This window comes from Amblyomma maculatum, chromosome 4 (assembly GCF_055883805.1).
Source record: "Amblyomma maculatum isolate TAMU_Amacu chromosome 4, ASM5588380v1, whole genome shotgun sequence".
In the NCBI taxonomy this organism is placed as follows: Eukaryota; Metazoa; Arthropoda; class Arachnida; order Ixodida; family Ixodidae; genus Amblyomma; species Amblyomma maculatum.
In genome coordinates, this window is record NC_139347.1 from 59,948,814 (window position 1) to 59,970,724 (window position 21,911).

The following is a 21,911-nucleotide window of genomic DNA, read 5'->3' on the forward strand; positions in this document are numbered from 1 at the left end:
GGGTGCTTTGCCCCCGTATAGCAGTGACAGGTGGAGAAGCCATCGTGCTGGCTTACAGTCGCTGCGTTTTTGCTCATGCTGCATCCCCCAGACCCGGCCCGCTCGTATGCAAGCGAACCGTTGTAGTTTTCACATGATTCATCCATATGCCTCTACAGAGGTGCAAAGAAACTACCACATTTCTCCTCAGTAAGTCATATTTCCGCGGGAATGGAAACCTTGTATGTTGGTGTTCTTTGATGCTTCGCTCCATCGCACATAGGCACTACAGGAAAGCAACTGTAACAGGTGAGTGCTGTGGATAAGTTTCTTGTGTCGCGAGCGCTCGTTTGTACATATCGAGTTGATCGCAAAATGTATTATACAACCAAAATTCGTCGAAATTTCAAACATATTAACCGGGCAATAGTGTTATGCGGAAACATATTAATCGGGAGAAAAATAGTGTAACTCTATGGGAAATGTTTTACTGCCTGCGATCTTGAGCGTATGAAATGGAAAATCGTATGAATCTGAAACATAAGGTATTATCGAGGTTTTACTGTATTATCTTACACCTTACTTTACAAGGTGCCAGATTAATAAATTAAGCTAGCAGGAGAACCAGGCATCAGTGTTCCAAAATAGCCGACCTGTTGAAAAAAAGAAAATGGCCAGACAATTTAAAGACAATGTCATAAATAATTAAATCAGCATATGTCGCCTATGCAGAACCATCTAGAACCGCTGGAGGAGATAGTGCAGGCCCAACGTGCTGCACAGCTCGAAAAACTGTCTTCGACCAAGGCCCTATGCAGAACCATCCAGAACCAAAGAGTATGAGTAATTAAAATAACCCACAAAATTTTAGGCAGAGAGCTGAACCAACATCCCAGAAGTAAAGAAAAATGCAAAATAATGTATGTGGCTATAGCTGATTCCACCACGTGTTCTATGTTCGAGCCCAGCATATATTAAGGCAAAAGCCTTTAATGGCTCATGCTCGCAGCCACGATCGTGTCTGTCCGTCCGTAACGCTTTCGTTAAGTAGGAACAAATAAAGATAGGAGAAAAAGAATGGCTGCACCAGATAGAAGATAAAATGAGCCTGGAAGCTAAGTCTGATGACTGTATAGGAATTAGTTAATTATGATCAAAAATGTCAAAATTGCGTCGAAATAATGCGGACGTCGCCTCCGGTCATGTCTAGTAACCACAACTGATGTCACGATGATGTCACACACGACCATGACGTCAGGACTGGTCATGACGTGACCAGGCGATTTACTCATGTACAAAGTTGACCCTGCCGGGTATCCGTGCAGCGCCTTTCATTTGGCGCTTCCTCGAACGCCGCACCACACAGCACACAGACGCAGATGCAGTGTAGCAGGTATCAGCAGCCTTTCAAAATGGTTTACAGGAATGAAAAGGCGCACTATCCGTCACAATTCTCTGTGGACACATGCGCCACACCTTAAAGGAAGGGATGAAGGTGGGAGTGAAAGAAAAAGAGGGAGATAAAGGTGCCATGGTGGAGGGCTTCGAACCACCGTGCGATAGAGGTTTTTACCTCATAGCAGTTTAATGGTCCAAAATGCTCCCTAGAATTTTATTCCCTTCTGTCCTCTGCAAACTTATGCAACACTTGTACATCTAATGTAATGGCAAAACAACTGGAAGCCTCTTCTTGCTTGCCAAAAAAATTCTACTTTTAGACAGTAGCCCATGTTTGTAAGTACAGAGTAATTATAAAAGCTACAGCAAGAGAAAACAAAGGGGAAGTGACACTTCTACAAAAACCAAGCTGCCTAGGCACTTTAAAAATTTCCCTTGAGTCCTGTCTTCCAGTCCACTCATGACCTTCCTTACAAGCCACTTGAAAATACTAATGCATAGGCACCATGAGAAAATGAGGTGGCACATGCAAAGCCCTTATCTTTTACTCTCTGTCATAAGCATATAGATTATCAAGTAAAAGGAAAAAAACACGCAATGAAATAGTTAACAAACCCTTGAATGCTACACAAAATTTAGCATGGCAATAATATAAGGATGAAGTAAAACTTAATGGTAACAAAAGAGATTACTGCTACATGATAAGTGACCACCTCACCTCCAAAGCACATTGTACACACTGTCAAGGCAAACTGCATGATTCTTCAGGTCCACTTGATCTGGTGAATTAAACCTGCAAGAAAAAAAGAAAACAACAGCATTTTGTTTAAGCACTAGTTTGTATGAAATACCTCTAAGACCTATTGGTGAGGGACATTGCATGCCACATCGAAGGTCACAAAAATACAAGCATGCAAGATAAACACAGAAACATTACAAAAGAGAACATAATAACCTGAACAAGTTCTGAAACAATAGAGGTAATAAAAGTACTACCTAGAAGCAGAAAAAATACACACCAAAAAACAATATATAGAAGTTCTTGAAACTCAGTTAATTTCTTTATTTTAAAACAGTGCTAGCACACAGACATATAGAAAGCAATGTGTGTTTGTCGCTTTCTATCTGTCTGTGTTCTAGCGCTGTTTTAAAATAATGTTCAACTCACCCAACAAGTCACTCTGCTCACTTGATTTGAAACCTGATTTACTGAAAATGCTTGGTGATATGAACTAGGTTGACATGAATTCTGGGAAGATATGTCCCCTCACCCCTCAAGCGTGCAGTACATAGCGAGAAAGCAAACTTCCGATAACGTCTTTGCCCTGCCGCGGTGGTGCAGTGGTAAGACGCCCGCCTACTGTGCCGGAGTACACGGGTTCGATCCCGACTGAGGTGGCTGCGTTTCGATGGAGGCGAAACGAAGAGGCGTTCGTGTGCTGTGCGATGTCAGCGCATGTTCAAGATCCCCAGGTTGTCGAAATTGCTCCGTAGCCTTCCACTACGGCTCCTCTTTCTCTCTATCTACATTCAGTTCCATCTTCCTCCAGTCCCTTACAGCGCGGTTCAGGTGTCCACAGATAAACGTGTGACAGATACTGCCCCTTTCCCTTTCTGTGAACCAATTATAACCTCTTTCCAGTCATCTTTGGTTACATTGTGCCAGAATGTGAAAATACAGGAATGTCTACAGTTCAGTTTGACACTGGTCAGTCAGGCCGCATGCAAGCATGGAAAGTGGGAAAGGGAATCACTTTTTCATTTTCAATCTATTAAATTCTGGCTGCTGGATGAAGCGGGAAAATGGGAAGGGGGGGTGAGGGCATGCGTCGACTTGTATTGGAGTCAACACTTCTTTTAGGCCAGCAAGGGCTACAAGTTGGGTAGGGCAGACTTTTAGAAGATATATGGCATTTTTAATGTTTGTCTAATAATGGTTGCACATTTCCAAAAACAAAATTTTTATACCTGGTTCCCATTTTTTTGCCATTCTCGGTTCCTTTGAACATTTTTCACGGTCCCAATGATTTCAAATTAATGATATTTTATTGTAAATTATGTTCCCATCAATATATCAATAATTAAGATGTTTAAACAAAATTCCAACTGATAAATTACATAGCGTAAAATGTAGTCTACCAACGTGTTATAAAAAAAGCAATCTAACCCTTTGCAGCTGCCGTCGGCTCGGTTGATCATTAGGCACTTGAACTTCGATGCTTGCTCCGTGTCTTTTGAGACAATCCCTGAAATAATGCCAATCGCACATGATTTTCAGTGAAGAACAAAAACAAAACAATGAAAAAGCACACTGGCATCTATGCAGCCATGTACACAACAGTTACAACTCACTGCAGGAATCACAACGGCCCTGTCAGCAGCACCTCGTTCACAACAGTTAAACTTGCATCCTAACGCTAATATACAATCAATCACATCATCCTCAGCAGACTATTACTGCAACTATGCTACCTCTGCAATCCACACTGGCAGCGTTACAGCAATAACAACACTTGTTAGCCCAAACTGGTGCTGAGGTGCCCAGCTCAGTCTGTAAACTGCAACAAAAATTCAACTACCACAAGTATGTACTCTTTACAGATCAGTTTGGTGCAAGGCTACTTTAATTTACAAGGCACTTGTATATTCTAGAGGAACTGTGTTCAAGACTCCCACTGCCATGAGCTTGCAACTGACTTAGTATTGTGTGGGCCATCAGGCATCCTGTAATAAAATTTCCTATGCATGATGCTTTATGGAGATGTGCAGTACACAACAGCAGACTTGGCCTGATGCATGTGTGGAACTGTGACAGCTTAAAGGCAAAAGCAATAAAAGACACCACTACACCATCCCTGTTGCGCATATCAAAAAAGTTAAACTGAACAACTTAACAATACTCATAAAAAGACAAGAAAAACTAAAACTGGGCCCTTTTGTTTAACATCAAAAACTGAAACTGCATACCTGACAAAAGAAACATGAGAAGGCAGCTGACAGTCTCTAAAAGACCCACTCATTACAGTTGCATCTAAAACACAACCAGTTAGATTCAATGTCACATCAGTCAGGCCAGGATCAAAAACTATTACTACATATTAGAAAGCCTTAAGAATCTCATCTGGCAGAGCACCGCAAGTTTCATGACAATAAAACACGAAGTGACCGCAGTTGATACAACATGGTTGATACATGTTGTATCAACATGGCAGTTGATACATGTTGTTAACATGATACAACGCAGTTGATACAATAAGCGAAAGCAGCACTCACTGCTTTCGCTTTTGGAATGTGGCCCTACAATATACTTCATGCTCAAAAGCAGCGGAAAAAAAAAGCAAATAAAGAAAGATAGGGCGAGCAGTTTGCATTCATTGCTGCCATGCGGTTGCTCGCGAGCTCCCGCGCAGCGGAGAGTGCTAGCGACGCTAGGCAGAGTCAGTTTCCTGAGGCAACAACGGTGGGTGAGCGGGAGCATTACGTGAAGACACAGGAACCTCCTTGCTCAGCAGCTGCTGTGGGAACGCGTGCGCTCTCCCCCCATCAGACTCCTCTGCCACCCAACGTTCCTTGCTTTATCATAGACGCATCGCACGAGCCGCGTCGGAAATGGAGGCTGCTGCCGCAGTTGCGCCGAGCCAGGAGCGCGATCACAGAACGTTTTACTTCTATAACTGCAAATAATTCTGACTTACTCTAAATACTTTCACAGTGGTTTCCCTTACAGCCAATTCTTAATCTGGTCTTCTTTATGCATTGTCTTCATGCGACTTCACGCGAAAACTGCATGTAATGAAAACCTGGACGTAACGAAGAACAGTGGACATTTTTCACTTTCGTTATAACCAGGTTTAACTGATATATAGAACCATTCTGGCTGTGCGTTCAAGACAGCCCAAAAGTGACTACAGTGAAAGCAAAGCCCTTTTGGTCATTTCACCTTTGGTTCTTTTCACTTTGCTGGAAAGTGCCCAGATAAATCTGCACGCTACTGCACCGAGAAGCTGCAAAACTATTCAAAGTTGCAAAGTTTCTTCTAGAATGGCCACATTTCTGCACCTTCTCAAAAATTTATTATACCACGAGTTTACGTAAACAAGCTTGGCACAAATTCTTTGTGGAGTAAGCCAACACACGAGAGATTTTTAGGGCAACAAAGCAACAAAACACCAAAGACGAAGCTCACCCAGACAGCTACGACTGGCGACCAAGTTGCAGTGGGCCAGGCTGGAGGCACTGGTGAGGAATTCGTCAAGCTTGACAAAAGTGTGGTCGCCCGAGGCACCAACCCAGGTCGCCCTGCGGCCGCGCTTCACACCAATGGTTGGAACAGCACCCGGCAGAGCATGCCAAGGCCCGTGGCCATCTCCACTGCTGCTTCGACGCCGGCTACCCCCACTAGCACCTTCCTCTTGCACACCCCGGCCAAGCTGACCTTTCTGAGGAAAGGGAAGTGGGAACAGCCAGAGCTTTATTCTCTAGTTACTCGTCGAGAGGGGAAAAAAACTGAAGAAGGGAAAACAAATTGAAAAAAATCATAAGATGCCAACAAGCAGCCCAATGTATAGCCCCAAAAGCGACTTTACAAGTACTGTACAGCTCACATCACAAGCACAGATGGTTGTGCAGTTTTTGCACTCGCAATGAAGCCAAGCAATTGAATAAAAGTACTCAGGTTCAGCCTTCCACCTCTTGCACAGGAAATAAACAGAAGAAGGCATTTTATCTTGAGTGACACAACAGGAGCCATGCTAAAGTATCAAAAAAAAAAAAAAATGTGGTGGTTTAAGCATGGCTTCAACCTATAGAGTTATGAGCAAAAACTGTGTTAAACATGGTTGTGCACAGTTTGACTGTCTGAATTAGGGGGACGCTCAAGCTTTGCCTTGAGAGTAGACACACTAGCCCCTGTAACCCCGCGATATTCCATTCGATTTTCCATAATTTTTCTTTGTTAGTTTTTGGGGAAAGCAAGGTGCAGTATGTCTCACATTTAGGTGGATGCCGACGCTTAATTAGGTCAAGGTCACACCACCTTTATTCTTCGATTTACTCACTGTGTCCAAACATTAAATGGTGCACAACATCTGCAGGGTGACCAGACTCAGCCTGGCGTCTTCATTTCACAACCCAATGACTAGCACTTGCAACCAGTTCTTCGTTGCAGCAAGTCATGTGGTTAGGCGCACATGCCGAGTGATCGAGCGCCCCTTGTGGCTAGGCGCATAGTTTAAAGGTCACTGGTGCGGAATGACACGACCTTGTGCTTTGCATGCAAGAAGTAGAGCTTTTGCCCGAAAACTTTCAGAAGATATGAAAAATAAAATAAACACAGCAAATGGCTGATGATGACTGTATTTTATGATCCATTCAACGTCACACAAAAGGTAAGACTCCATAGTGCAAAAGTTAAAATTGTGCAACCTGCGAATGAATGTTTTCCGCAGTTATGCAGCAAAGGTGACATCTTTGCACACCGAGAGCAGGAAAAAATTTGGCACTGGTACTCGAACTGCATAACCTCTAATACATTCAGCCATAAAAAAGTACAGAAACCCACCTGATAACTTCCGCATGTGTAGACTTGCCCACATGCAGTAAGAAACACAGTGTGATTGCTGCCAGCTGCGACCTGCGTGACAGCTGGCAATGTGTAGACTAGTGTTGGTGAGCCCCTGCAAAGAACACAGATTGGAGGGCTTTCATCTTAAACTGCCCTAGCAGCAAACCAGAACAGCAGGCGAAAGAGATGCAACAGTAGCAAACAAATGCAAGTCTGCAGAAGTATAGTACGCAAGAAGGAAAAAATCTTTTACACGGTCAATATGAAAGTTATTCACTGGCCAGCGCAACATAAGCATTATGAGAAAATACGTATTTACATCACCACGACACACAGCGCTAACACTGTTTTAAACATGCTGCTCACAAGCCGTATCGAGGACTAGGCACAAGCTTGTTTTCAAGGTATTCAGACTGTTCCTGGTATAATCTGTTAGCTCACTGACCCTGTCTCAAAGCAAGTCAACTTTAATGAGGAATGTTCCTTAATTTCATTAAGACTCCAAGCGTGGCTGTGCTTCAAGATCCTTCAATATACCGTAAGACGTCGCACATAATACGAGGCTTTTTTTCTTGATTTTATCGTGTCAGGCTCCACTTCGGTACAAGTAGTGACCACTTGTGGCAACCAGAAGCAAGTCGATTGCACCTCGCACAATGTTGGAGTGGCAAAAGCAGCACTCAGTAGTTTGCACAGGTCTTTCATGGGCCTTTCCAGCCATCCTGGCCACACCCTAAAGCCGAATCGCAGCCACTTGGCTAACATTCCTAAACTTGCATTTTTAAGAAATGCGGGATAACTGTTTAGATGTACCCAAGATGAGTCTACGGACTGATATCTCTAGCAAGAGGCTCTCGGCAGAAAATAGATCGGACGATAATGATCACGAAAGCATCGCATATAAAAACCCTTACGATGCACACATACCGCGCACCTGAACACAGTGCTAGCCACCAACAGGCGCGACCGTGGTGCATGCTAACTGGCAGCTCATAGGTTGCCATCCTGTATCCAAGGTGGAAGCGGCCTACTGCTTTACACCGACGGGAGGACCACGTGGGTTCTGCGACTGCCAGGGTAAACGTAAGCTGCCCTTCTCCTCATGATGCATGAAATTCCTCATCAAATGTGTCAGTGCGAGAAGGAAAGCACCAGCACATGAAGCTGTGTGGCATTATTCGAGACGCCTGGTGCGGGATGATGTTGGACGTGAAAGTGCGTATGCCTGGCGGAGCAACCGGAAAAGGCGTAAAAAATATTATATTATATGCGGAAAGAATCGTTTTCCCGTTTTTGCTATCCCAAAATTACACTTCACATTATACGCAGGTTTTTAAGGTATTTCAAGGACTTCAGTATTTAATAAGCAAATGTTCCGTCACAAGGCAGGCATGAGCTTTGAAAAAACCAGCAGAGAAGTAAAATTATTGCATTGAGAATTTCCTGCAAGTGAATAGAGTCTATTTTATCAAAAAAAGTATCTACTAATTACCACTCCTTCCTTCATTGTTTTGATCCTCAAAATACAAAAGCCAGTTTTAAAAATTTGGACTTGGTTCAGTAAACGATCGCAAACAACAAACGCACTAGAGTAAATTCCCCAGCATGCAAAGCATCCATGCACCACGTTAGTTACCATTGCTTTTTGAAAAACATTTGCAAGTATACCTGAATGATGTGACAAATGAGGCAATCTTACTGCACACTGGTCACCTGTCCAAGCTATCTTAAAATAAAGCTCTCCACTCTGCATAAGCTAAATGTGGCTTGCATAGCTTTATGGCGATTTCCACATTGGAAAGCACTGGCAGCCATGCTGGCTAAATTTCCCTGCGCAAAGCACAATTTCCCCTGCAAATGTACTAAAAGCATACATGCAAGCTTGAGCAATAGGGCGATTCTCAAACCAACTTTTGGTGACTTCCAAAGGTGATGTGATGTGATGTGAGTGATAAGCTCTCCAGGTGCACAGCACACTTTTACAGACAGTAGGAGCTTTAATGACCAGCCACAAGTTGCAAGTTAATCGACAGGACAATTGGAACCCTACTACCTCGCCTTTGGTGGACAGTTTTCTGCTCAACCAAAGCCACTGTCCCCGTGCGCCTGCTTGATGGACCTCTCACAAGTTGGAAATCTGGAAATTTGGGTCCGTCAATCTTTCACTTGGCGAGCAGTTTGGCAATCAGCTCAGTTCAATAGCTGCACACAGTTAGTCAGCATCTTGGAAGTACTCATGCGCACAAGGAATTTGCACACTAGAAAAGGACAGAGAGCCATATACATATATAAAACAGTACTCACCGAAGGATGAGATCACCATGCCCTAGCTGCCCGTGCTGGTTGCTGCCAAATGTGTACACCTGCCCATTCTGCAAGAGCACCACTGCACAAAAAAATTAGCTGACGTTTAGCTTGTGGTTAAACCTTGAGTTATGCGAGAGCAATCTGAATGGCTACGCTTAGATTTAGCTTGAAAGTAAAGACATATCATTTGCGCATAGTATAGTTTTCTCTATGGTTCCAGCTTTATTTATGCATAGGGGAATCACTTCACGTATGAGCACCCCTTACCTCTCGTCATTGACCATTCTCATTCGGTTGTAGAAGACTTCTAGTGGTATGACATCGTCTTTACGCTGAACTCTGGAGCACACCGCCGTCACGCTTGAACAAACCTTCTGTCCTAGCAACTCACTGTTGTCGTTCGCCTCTACTATCTACAGAGTTATCTGTTTTCTTCTTCTTTTTCTTCCTTTTCTTTTTCTCACAGACAAGTACGGACAGGCATGGCGAAATGGCGAGACTGTGGCCAATGTGGCTCTCGCCACAAAATTCAGAAGTGATCGATGGCTAGCTGCCACTGCACATGCTGCAACGTATAATTTCTCAAGTCTTTGGTTTCTTTAATTTTTGTAGCTTGGCATCAGGCACAAGATATGTGGCCCATGCATGTACAGTGGCGATGGCACAGGCTTTATCCACTCAAATGTAATCCTTGGCACCGCACACGCTCGCTCCCATAGCAACTAGCACAGTATACCCATAAAGTATTCCTCTCTTGCTCCCACTAAATGTGCTGTGGCAGCAAAAATGTTGCGAGTTTGAATCTCACCATCTGCATGTTTATTTCTATTTTGTTTCTTTTCCTTTCATTGCCCCTCCAGACAACGCATTTCTTTCAGACATGACACCTCTAGCGCCTAGACATTAATAAGGGGGGCAGACCGGCACCCCAGCTGTCGGAAAATGCAGCGGAGTTACTCCTCCTCACCTGTATGATGCATGCCACATGCCACCTGCACAGCAGGGCTGTTCCCAGGGAGAACAAGCTGCGCTGGAGGAAGCAGAGTGAGCTTCGATGTTTCACGCTCATGATCGCTGCTCACAGCATCTTCTGCCAAGTAAACAAAAGAGAGAGCAGCCAGTCACTACACAGCACACGTAAGCCAGGAATGCATACCAACAAACTCAAAGCAGAAAAAAAAATGCTTATCTGGTGACAGGATGAACAACTATCACAACATCCCAAACAGCTGTAACACATCCAGAATCTTCATCGACAACCTTTATTCCTCTACCTTTCTGGCACGTGTTTTATACCGCTGTCACACAGGCAATCGTTACTGGCAACGATCGTGGTTGAAGTTTCAAGCGCAGTCAAGATGGACCATGCTATATGTGCCCATTCAATTCCGATCAACAAGTTAGATCGCTACACCAGAGATGTCGCTGCGTGATCGTGATTTGTTTGTAATATATATATATATAAAAGACTACAAGCTTGAGTAAAACATTGTTTTACTCAATGTTTTGTGGACGATTAGCTTTTGTGGACGATTAGCAGTTGTGTCATCCATTAAGCATGCAGGCAGGGCCCCGGGCGACTAGTACATGCCGAAACTGGCAAACGCGGTCGAGCCGGCCCGTTTGCTTATGTCTGCCTAACCATGCACATGGTGTCAAGAGTTTGAACATAGCTTTGCAGTTCAAATCACACAAATTTAAAGACAAAGTTATTTATCTTAAAATTGTATATTTTATCAAAACTTGTGAGTAACCCTTACTTTTAGATGGTATATTTGATTTATGTCTGCGAACGAAGGAGGCAACGACTGCTCGTCGAGGTGGTAGAGCAGGATCATGGTCGATCGTGATTGAATTTGCCGTGTAGCAACGCTCGATCCACATCGAGCTCGATTTTGATTAATTTCATCACGATCCGAAGTGCCCGTGTGACAGCGGTATTACTGATTTATGTCGAAGCTGCTCTGCATCTAGTGCCGCAGGAGGGCACCAGATGCAACTAGGTCTGTTGGGGTGGACACCCATACTTATAGACAAGCGTCATGTTTGCAAACAAAGGTGGCGCTGCGATCGGCAGCGACAAGGGGTGTAGGCAAAAGCGCAGCGTGCCTAGACTGCGCCAAGCGACACTGCCTTCGAAATCAGTTCCCGCGTGCGAATATTCTGAAGCGTAAGCTTCACTTCTGCGTAGAAATAGTTTGGTTTATGCCTGGAGAGTATTTCAGCACGTTACCAGCCAATTACTGCTGGAATTACTAGCGAAGGGCGCTGCATTGGCTTCCTTATCCATGGCCTTAACAGCGCGCGGCTACGGTGCGTAGGCGACTGCAGTGAGTGATTAAGTTAAATTAAAACGAGAAAGCGCAATGTACAAGAAAGACTAATAGTCAACATTGCTCAACTCCCAGGCCTATTCCTAGTGCATGCAAAAAGGACGACGATGTGAATGACTGAAGTGTGTTTTCAAATGCCGATTCTTTTGACTACGCGCCTTTCTAGCTGCTTCACGCACTTTCACGGAACAATATTATTGGCAACTATATATAGTGAACTAGAAATTACATTTCTAGCTCACTTTACCGCCAACTTAAGTCATAGAATTTCATATTTAATAAGAACTCAATTTTTTAGTAATTGTAACATGTTCCCATAGTGCACTGCCAACTTGTTTTCGCCTGCTCGATAAAAAAGACGTTCGACGTCTGTTTCATCTTACATACGTAGCCAAGGTCATTCACAGGTTAATATATACATGAATGCCAGTGAGAACGCTCTCATTTTTTTCCCTTTGCTCTCTAGGAGAGACGCATGAGTGCAGATGCAAATTAACGTTCTCCACGATCGCTTGCAGCAAAATTTGCACGATCTGCTGATGTTTTTGAATATACTTGGCAATTTTTTATTCGAATGAGCATCATTTATTATACTTATTTTATACCCCTCATTGCCGATTCCACTTTGGGACATTAAACTCCTTGTACCATATATACTTAAATATCCTGCTCAACCAGAGCTAGGTTATACGTGGATATTTAATTCTTATGTTCGTCAGGATCTTAATGACCTTCAAAAGGAAAATTTAGGACTATGATAAATAACGCTGCGGGACTGCTCGGATCATAACGGTGTTACTAAAGAACTGGTGATGAAAAATCACTTAAAACTCGCGAAAATAAAAACTAAGAAAAGCTATTTTACAATTAAGTCTGCAGGCCTGTTATATTGGCAATATCGCGCTGGAGTAACCGCTCAAGGTAAGTACGGTTACCTTCGCAGCAGCTTATTTATTTTGTGTGTGAATATATGCTTGGGCAATACTGCAGCAGAATGGAACTAGTGCAGCTTCCCTGCGGGATTGTACGCACACGGAATATCGCGTCTAAACTTCTTGTGACTTGATATCATATCAAAACGGGCACGAGCTGCAGGCGTTTATTGTTATTGCGCTCTTCGTTGTGTTGCCGAAAAGTAATCTTGACAATTAAGGATTGCAAACAAACTCATCTAGTTGCAGTGCAGAAGTGCAATGCACGTTAGCCGCGAAGGTAATCCGTCACCGAAGCCTACTTGTCGCTTTCAACACTGCTGCTCTTCGCTCTCATCTTTATCCGACCGCAACAAACATGTTAAAACAAGTGTCATTTATTTTTTTGTGCCTCGTGGCGCAGTCAACCACACCACAACTTGCAGAAATATCTGGAATTATGCCCGAAAACGCAGCAAGCGGCGTGCATCCAATGCAGACGGTTCGGGCTTTTGCCTACACCACGAAAGTCACTGCTGTCGCCAGCGCCGCCACATCTCCACTGACGTCACGGGCTGACGCTTGTCTATACACACTTCTTACAACTCAAGAAATACATAGACCAGTTTCAACAAGGTTGACGACTGGGCGAGCTGGTAAACTTCATTTTAAACCAGCCAAAAGACACAACATGAAGAGGAGAAGCATACACCACGGGGCTGGACTAACAACTGAAGTTTTATTGAAGAAAAGAAGACAACTAAGGCTCGCACTGAGGTGCGTGCGCACAGTACCCAAACAATGAAAGGGCACAAACAACCCAAAGTCTGGTCTTACTATCGAGTTATTTAAAAGAACGAATTGCTTGCTATGAAGGTTAACCAACGGCTTAGCCACACACGTGCCCTTAGCCTTAGCGATGTAAAAAGCCTCAACTATTTCCCAACAAATTTGTTTTTCATTTCCATAAACTACAGAAGTGCCACTGAAGTCAGGCGTACAAAGAAAAGGGTCGTCTCCCAATTTGCTTTTCCAATATTTGACAAACTTGGGCTCAAGTAGCAGAGGCAGGAAAGCAAGCACAGACTTGAGTGCTTTTTTTCGTTATAGCAGCACATCAACATACCACAAAAAATATGAAGCATTCAAACATTGGTGCACTTAAGCTATGGCATTACGCTACTAACTGCAATATGTTGCAAGCTTGAAAAACGAAAACTACGTTGAAGAAAAATCTGTCATTGAACTAATTACTGCGCACTGGCAGAATCGGCACCAGAATTTGCAGCATGTGACTTTACTAAACCATCTTTTCCAGCGTAAGTGATTTTGTTTTTTTCTGATCTAGCATTAACTGTACAGGACATTTATACACCTTATACCATGCTTTTTATGCAGTCAGTGGAACCTCAAGCGATTGATTGGTTATGATTTTACTGACAAGGATGTTAGCTGGAGTGTTCGCGGGTGGGCCATCAGTCCCAGACTATGGAGGCTTCTGCTGAACTACTGGCAATGACAAGGCACGCTTGCCGGTCGTCCAAGCATGCATCGTCCTCCCACAGCTGTAGGGATGCATTACACTACTTTAGATGATGGGGTTTTTGGGGACAAGTCCATAGGTATACGTTAGAGATGGGATGTTGCCACATCATGAACATTTGGTTTCGTATAGTGTCAGGTAGGTGTTTGTCTGAAGGTGCCACAGGAGGCTGGAGTCTTCGGAGGAGAAGGAAGGGTGAGAGAATTGGTAGACATGTCCATTAAGGCATTTGGTTTCGAGCCAGGTGGTGAAGTTGGAGGACAGGGGGTATTTACCTCACTGCATTCTGGCTTCGAAGCCAGAAAGCAGTGAGGCAATGACTCATTCGAGCAGTCCCTAGCATTTGGATGCCAGTCCTGGCTGAGGGCTGAGAAAGCGAACTTGTCTCATTAAATCTCGTTCAGTGCCCAGATGTTGGCTCTCAAATCTATTTCGATGTCACCTCAGGGCCGCCAACCCCAAGAGTAAAAGCATTTCACGCTTAAAAAAAAAACAATGTGCCACTAAAGTATTTGCTCTTAAAGCACAGAGTCCTTTTCTGAGTAAAATCAGAGTACATACTTTTCCTCCACTACCTTGAACCACCTCTCCCAAGTATCGGGAGTCGTCCAAACAGGACATCTTGTTTCACGCTGGCAATGACTTACCAATCGGCAGCCCTCCGGCAGCCCTGTCTTGAACATCTGCCCCATCGCCAAGTGAATTGCTTGCACACCGAAAGGGGTTCAGAGAGTTGCCAGCGGATGAACCCTTGGCAGCCTTTAGAGAGTGGCCACCCTGTTTCCGCCGGTAGTGGAAGCGGTACTCCTCTATGCTTCGCCGTAGCTTGTCTTCCAGCCTGGCACCCACTCGCCCTGCACAAGGTTTTTCTTCAAGATTACACTTCATATGCCCATCTCATATGTTGCACTCTAGTTACTGACCACTGGCACACAGATAAGCCTCAATAAAAATGTAGCAGTGAAAAGCTAAGCAGTTGATAGCTTGAGCAGACGAAAAGCAGAAGTGGGGCCTCTAATTTTCAGCAATTCCACTATAAACCACTTATTCGAGTATTTTGTGAGCAATCATGTGTAACCAGCCAAACTCTGCTTTAATTTATTTTTGCAGCAAAGATCATTAGGAGTGACAGAACACAATTTTGACTTAAACATTTCAAATTTCTTGAAAGATGGACTTTGGCAATAACTAAGTTCTGGTGACACCTTGACACAGTTGCCCTGCCATCTGCTTGAACAAGTTAGCGTATCAAGCACGACAACTGTGGTGAAAAAGTGTTCATGGTCTTCTATTGATAGACTCACAATAGCGGCACTGTTTGAAAGCAATATTAGCAGTAGCGGCCAATAACATTTCGAATTTTGAGTAACTCCTAACGTCCATCCTGAGGGTCTCCTCCTATATTGCAGGATTGCACTATTCAAGAACAAAAATATGCAGCAGGTGGATGCCAATCTTTTTGTAGGGCTGATTTGTCGCAGAAGTTGTGGGAACGCACTTTGCAGCAATGTCAGAGAGATAACACCAATGTGTCGAGCAAGCAACATTCTTCAATTTCAAAGAATACCAAGCAAAACCTTACACAACCTAATAAATGCAGCAGCCACCTTCAATTTTAATGAAGTTACGTGCGCGCATAAATAGGTGTAATAAACACTTGCGCCCTCAATCAACTGCACTTTCCTTCCTCCAGAGCAAGAGTGCAGATAAGCTAAATGCTGGCTGAGCCTTCACCTTGCAGTAATCCGAGCTGACATTATTTGGGTAGGTTCCAACCAACACCCATATTGGTACCCCACAATTTCTAAACAGAGAATGACACTGGCTTCTCGCAACAACCAAAATGCGGGAAATTGATTTCTATGCATTTGCATAGTCCACAGCCGCGAAAAAGTTAGTTAGCAGTCGAGAGAAGCCTAGATTTATGCAAATGGCTTAAGGGTACGACAAATGCCACTGCCACCTCTTACTGCAATGAGAGGGAAAAAAAACATTACAAAAGATTACGCACCTCCGTATCGCATGTCAAAGATGATCACTTTTGCTTGCTTGTTGTCGAGCAAGGGCCCTCCTCCACCGCCAGCTGCTCCAACTGCGGCTACACCATCAGCACCACCTCCCGGTGCTGCCACTCTGTTCCAAGCAGCCAACTCCGCATCGTAGTCCTCCTCACAGGCACACGTCCGACAGCAGCCACATTCTTCGCAGCCAGAGTCTCCCAAGCCACAACCACAAAGCCTGAACGCAACAGAACAACAGTGCACAAAGTTACTATCCACTATGACGCATCCGGTGGCAGTTTCCGGGAGGGAGAGGAGATGCCCTCCTTTGGACATCTTTCCAATGTCCATTCTTGAGCTTTTATGGAGCAGATAGAAGAATTTGTCGAGACGAAAAAAAAAAAGAGAAACTTGACGACGACTGATTTCTTTTGTGAAATGAGTGTCCACAGAAAGCAGTACACTTGTATATTCTAAATTATTTGAAGCAACAGCTATGTTAAGAAAAGATTCTCATGTCTTTTACTTTTCACTTGCATTTAATGACTGGTGCTATTACTGAAGTTATAATATTGTAAGATAAAATGATTACATATGAGTACTACTGCTCATATATACCTGTTACATCTTACTGGTACTCACCTACAGAGCTGAAATATGGAGGCTAACAAAAAAGATTCTACTTAAGTTGAGGTCAACGCAGAGGGCTATGGAACGGAAAATGATAGGTCTAACATCAAGAGATAGGAAGCGTGCAGAGTGGGTCAGAGAAATAGCTCGAGTTAGACATTCTAGTCGAAATCAAGAAGAAGTTATGGGCATGGGCAGGACATGTAGTGTGAAGAGAGGATACCCGATGGTCTCTATAAGTAACCATTTGGATTCTATGAGAAGGAGAGCAGAGCAGGAGGTGGTGTAAGGTTAGGTGGGCAGATGAGTTTAAGAAGTTCCCAGGTGTCAAGTGGATGCAGCTAGCACAGGAACAGATTAATTGGAGGAATATGGAAGAGGCCTTCACCCTGCAGTGCGTATAGTCCACTGATAACGATGATGATGATTACTGCTCACGTAACCGATAATATTTAAAGCATGGGTTATGCCAAAACATCTATGCCATTCGCCATTTTTTTGTTCAACAACAAAGCAAACAAAAATTGTGGCACAAAAAAGAAGTAAACAATGAAATCACTGTTTCTATTTTCTTTCGGGTATAGAGCTTTGCAACGAGGGGCCCTTGGGCGTCTCCGTAACACTAGCTGGGCTGTTGTGTGCGCCTGACGTCAGTACGGTGGAAGCAGCAGCCGAACCGGTTTGCAACAGCCCAGAGAGGAGGCGTTCTGACTCTTCCTCGCCCGATGCAAATGTCCATAGGAAGTCTTCACCCCCGTCCCCACCTTTAACCAATCCCTGGACTGCCACTGAGTGCATCACACCCAAAATTATGCTAATGCAGACTACTGAAATCCTGCTTGGTTTAAGTAGCTGCACTCTTTATCAAAGCTAGTCCCTCAATCTTCAACCTCCACACAATTAAGGACAAGTTAATGTCCATTATTTGACTGATTCCACAATACGAGATGATTTAAGATTCTCTGAATTGAAGCTCCACTCAGGCCCCATTTTCGTTCTTTTTTAACCTATTCTATTGTGAACTAATTTTCTATTTCTGCTGTAGTTCTGATTTCACAAAGTGCCTACACGCCAAAACAGCTGTCAAAGGCAACCGAAACGGAAATGAAAGACGTTCACCAAGACCCATTGTGAACCTGCGTGCATCACTTGAGTACAAATCTTGAGCTCGAACGAAGTGGCTGGCGAGTAGGTGGCAATCAAGTGGAGTGTAACACAGTACTGTTGATGCCTGACCTGTCATGTTTAATGTGGAATGTGAGCGTAAAGGCTCACGTTACACGATAAATGTCCGTACCCTAGCAATGAAATGTAAGCACTCACATGCCCGGGTTGCGGTCGGGCCGCCCACTGGCGATGCAGCTAGGCCCGTAGCCCGTGCACTCTCCGCAGACGGTGCACACCATGCAGTGATCGTACTTCCAGCGGTGCCTTCCAGGTGGGCACATGATCTCCTGCTCCTCAGACTCCAGCTCCTCGTCTTCCTCCTCTCCCCCCGCGACACCAGCATGGTGGACAGCCTTGCCAGCGCTTCGCGAGCCCGAAGTGTGCGCCAAGTTTGCCGAGCCGGCCACAACCAGAGCCATGGGGTGCACAGGGCCTGTCAACACAACCCAAAGGTTTTCTGAGTCAGCTGCATAGCCCCAAACTCCTTTTGCCAGCAGAGCCTGGCCGCAGAAGGGACTCGGCCTACCAGTTTGTACTGCACTTAGCCATTAATATTATCATTGTAATTGTTGTTATTACTAAAGCATACTGTAAGCATGAATAGCTTCTTACAGGGGTAGACATACTAGGTGGGACAATTTGTACAATGGAAAGTATATCAGGTCTAACAACAAAAAAAAAAGGGGGGGGGGGGGGGGGGGGGGGCGACATGAGCACAGCAGCGCAAATGAACTGGACAAGGAGATGAAATAACAAAGATACATTTTGTTAGAAAGTTAAAAAGAAAGCATTTATTATCAAGAGACATGTGCAGTTCAATAACTAATTCAATTGTCACATCGAAAAACACCAGGAAAGAGAGCTAAGAAGTGATACAAAATAAGTGAACACATTATTCAAAAAGCCCTGAAAAACAAAAAATATAAACAGCATCAAAGACAGAACGGCGCGGCCGGAAAATGGAAGGAGAGTGCAAGCTGCCCAAACTGCATGGTTAATTTTAGCAGTCAAGAGCTGCATTTAAAATGCCAGTTCAGTCAAAGTAATTAAACGAGACACCTTATTTTAAGAAGCGACCTCAAACCACCTGTATGCACTTCACTACCAGCTCCACCTTACATATGTATGAAGGCACAAAATGTCACCTATTGCTGTTAAATGCTTGACCCATTACCTCAGTTAGGAATGAGCCAACAAAATTAGAATGAAATCGTAGTATGAAAAAAAAAAGAAGAGTAACTGGATAGCATTAAGAGTGGAAATGCAAAAGACATTTTCTTTCCTCTTATGCTATCAGTATCATTACTGTCCTCATCATCCCTATCACTAGCATTACCAACCATCATCATTGCTACTATCACAACTACATTTCCATCATCACTGCCTGTGTCTCTTGTACGCAATGTTGTTAACACGGCAAACATAGGAAAACCAATTAAACAATTTTCAAATGTCTCTTATAACCGAGTGTTTCTTGTAACGAGATTTAACTGGTGTATATATATATATATATATTTCTAACACTACCTTAAACTACATGATGACTGACAATTCGTGCAGAACCACCCACTCCACATTCTCAGCCGATGCTTTTGCCAACACTTTGGCTGACGCTTTCGTCTATGCCCCCTGTGAGTCAAGAAAGCCTGTTACCTTAAAATCCTTGAACAGAAAGCTTTCAGAATTTACTACCAAAATGAATCAACTACTGCTTACAGGAAAATATGTGCGCTGTCAGTGGCATCCAAGATAAGCATCAAAGCAGTCGAAGATAAAACATTCGGTTACCAACGTTCACATGTATTGATTACATTTACAGCTGGTGGGATTTACAAACTATGACTCCAAATGCAAGTCCTTAACTTCGTGCAGGATGACCAAACCGAATCGTTTTGACCATATTAGAGAGCCTAAGTAACTTCAGCTAAGGCAGGTTTGCTATTTGTCCATCTGCAAACTCTCTATCATACTGAGACTTCATTCCCTAAGTAAGGAGACAGGTCTCAAACATACAAAATTAAACAGTGTACACAACAGAGGCAACATACCCATCAAGTAACCTGCCTGAGAAAAAAAAGAAAAAGTTGCTGCAGAACAGGCAAATAAAGAAAAGAAGGCAAGATGCCTGATTCTGGTTTATGGAATCACACTACCGCATATCATCAAGAAAAGCGAAGAAATGGAATGACTCGGGGAGCTTGCTTTCCCTGAAGCACTGACCATAAAAGTCGGCGATAAAATGCACACTCACCGTCCTTGCTAGATGGATAGGCAAACTCGCGACCACACTGGCCTCGATGGTTGATGCCAAAAGTGTAGACTCGGCCTTCGGTAGTCAGGGCTACCACATGGGCTTTCCCCAAGGCTACCTGGCTGACAGCCACACCTTTGAGGTCCGTCACCAAACCTGCCACGGCAACAAACACCAGCCGTCAGCACAGTTGGCCACTTCCTACCGGTCACAACAAAGAACTGTATGCACTAAGGGCACAACGCACCTGTGCTGTGATCAGCATGACTGCTGTCCTTCCCAAAAAGATATAACTCCCCACTGCGCGTAACCAAGGCACTGGTGCCATTATTGCAGGCAGATGCCATGACGCTGTGACTCTCCATCTTGAACATCTTCTTAGGCTTCACGGGCTTTGGCTGACGCCTTCCTTTACCTGCAGAGGCAAAAGAAAAAGTGAATACCTCAAAGTATGTGCAAAAATAAATGCCAAGGTGTAACCTTTGACAAATATACAACGAAGAAACCGAAGTTTTAAACTAATTAGGGTTTTTTCCAGACAACTTAAGCTGCCCATTGCTGCCACAGCTGCCACACCAGCAACTGCCGTCATTCGTGCACAATGCAGTCACTTGCAGGGAGTCTGCGAACAGTCCAAGCGCAGACTTCATGCCTGACAAGTAACTCAACTGCTTGTGAATGATACTATTTACATTATGCATGCGAGTATTTATGAACTCCATGCAAAGAAGTTGTAGCAGTCTGCCTAGATATAATGAATTTGCTACGCAGACTAACTATCACCTAATGCTTCGATATTTAATGCTTGCCCCCGTGAAAGCTTCGTAACAACGAAATGAACCATCAAGAGAGGAATGGCAATGACAATGGCAAGCGTGTGTAGTTGAAATACGCACTGTAAACTCTGGTTAATTCAGCCTAGAAGGGACCAGAGAAAATGTTTGAGTCACAGTCGCCGACCGTTTTTACGGACTCAGTGAAACCTGAGAAATGGTCCGAATAATCGAACAGTCCGTGAAATTGAAAAAGAAAAAAAGGTCACTTTTCTGTGAAAAATAAGCTTTAAATATAACCAACTTCATCACTCCCCATGTTTTGATTATATAGTATGTCGATAATAGGAAGTTATAGCATAGCGTGATCTACTACTACAATCTGCTTCCGCATGCTGCCCATGAGCACGTGCCGATTGGTCCTGACGTGGCAGGCATGTGTGCTACCAGGAACTATGTGACTTCTTCAAGGCGATCTACACATATGCAGTGACGCCCCACAGAAGCGGATTGCACTAAACTATAACCACTATATCTCTTAAGTTAGACTATCTCAGCCAGAGTCATGCTTTCATCCTACCAACAGTGCGCTGCACTAGTTTTTATTCAAAGTGCAAGTCCAAAAATGGTAGCATAATGGCAAATAAAGAAAAGAAACGTCCAAGCAATCATCTTCAAGTTCTTGCCATAAATAGCTGCCTGAAAAAAAAAGACTTCAATGTCTTATTAGTGATGATGAAGCTTAGACTGTTTTGGATAACACAGTTGGCCCTGAATAATTTGAACTTGAAGCAAGCAGACATTTTTTTTTCAACTTGGGTGGCATTAAAATAAAAGAAAGCTTCTTGTTTGTTTGTTTTTTAAAGTACAGCTGGTATTTAACAGGGCCAATGCTTCAGCCTGAATGCACCGATTGTTGCTGCTGATGAGGACTGCGAATTTTTATAGCACAAGGGAAGCTTTGGACAGAGTGCCGTGAGTTCCATGACACAAGGCCTTTTTTTCTTTACATAACATGGGTTCAAAGACCCTTTTCCTAGGCATTTCACTCCAAAT

The 21,911-nt window shown here is 43.8% G+C and overlaps 1 protein-coding gene across 4 annotated transcripts in view; it reads right to left on the reverse strand.

Moving 5' to 3' along the window:
* Nucleotides 1-21,911, reverse strand: part of hiw (MYC binding protein highwire) — a 155,797-nt gene that overhangs the window by 111,050 nt on the left and 22,836 nt on the right. For all 4 annotated transcript variants that reach the window (XM_084601663.1, XM_084601661.1, XM_084601662.1 and 1 more), the window contains 11 exons: nt 20,330-20,497; nt 20,083-20,238; nt 17,988-18,264; nt 16,046-16,272; nt 14,682-14,888; nt 10,215-10,337; nt 9,245-9,326; nt 6,938-7,052; nt 5,564-5,816; nt 3,545-3,623; nt 2,096-2,170 (listed from right to left, as the gene is read on the reverse strand). In XM_084601663.1, coding sequence (XP_084457789.1) covers nt 2,096-2,170; nt 3,545-3,623; nt 5,564-5,816; nt 6,938-7,052; nt 9,245-9,326; nt 10,215-10,337; nt 14,682-14,888; nt 16,046-16,272; nt 17,988-18,264; nt 20,083-20,238; nt 20,330-20,497 — 1,762 coding nt within the window. The remainder of the gene's footprint in view (nt 1-2,095; nt 2,171-3,544; nt 3,624-5,563; nt 5,817-6,937; nt 7,053-9,244; nt 9,327-10,214; nt 10,338-14,681; nt 14,889-16,045; nt 16,273-17,987; nt 18,265-20,082; nt 20,239-20,329; nt 20,498-21,911) is intronic.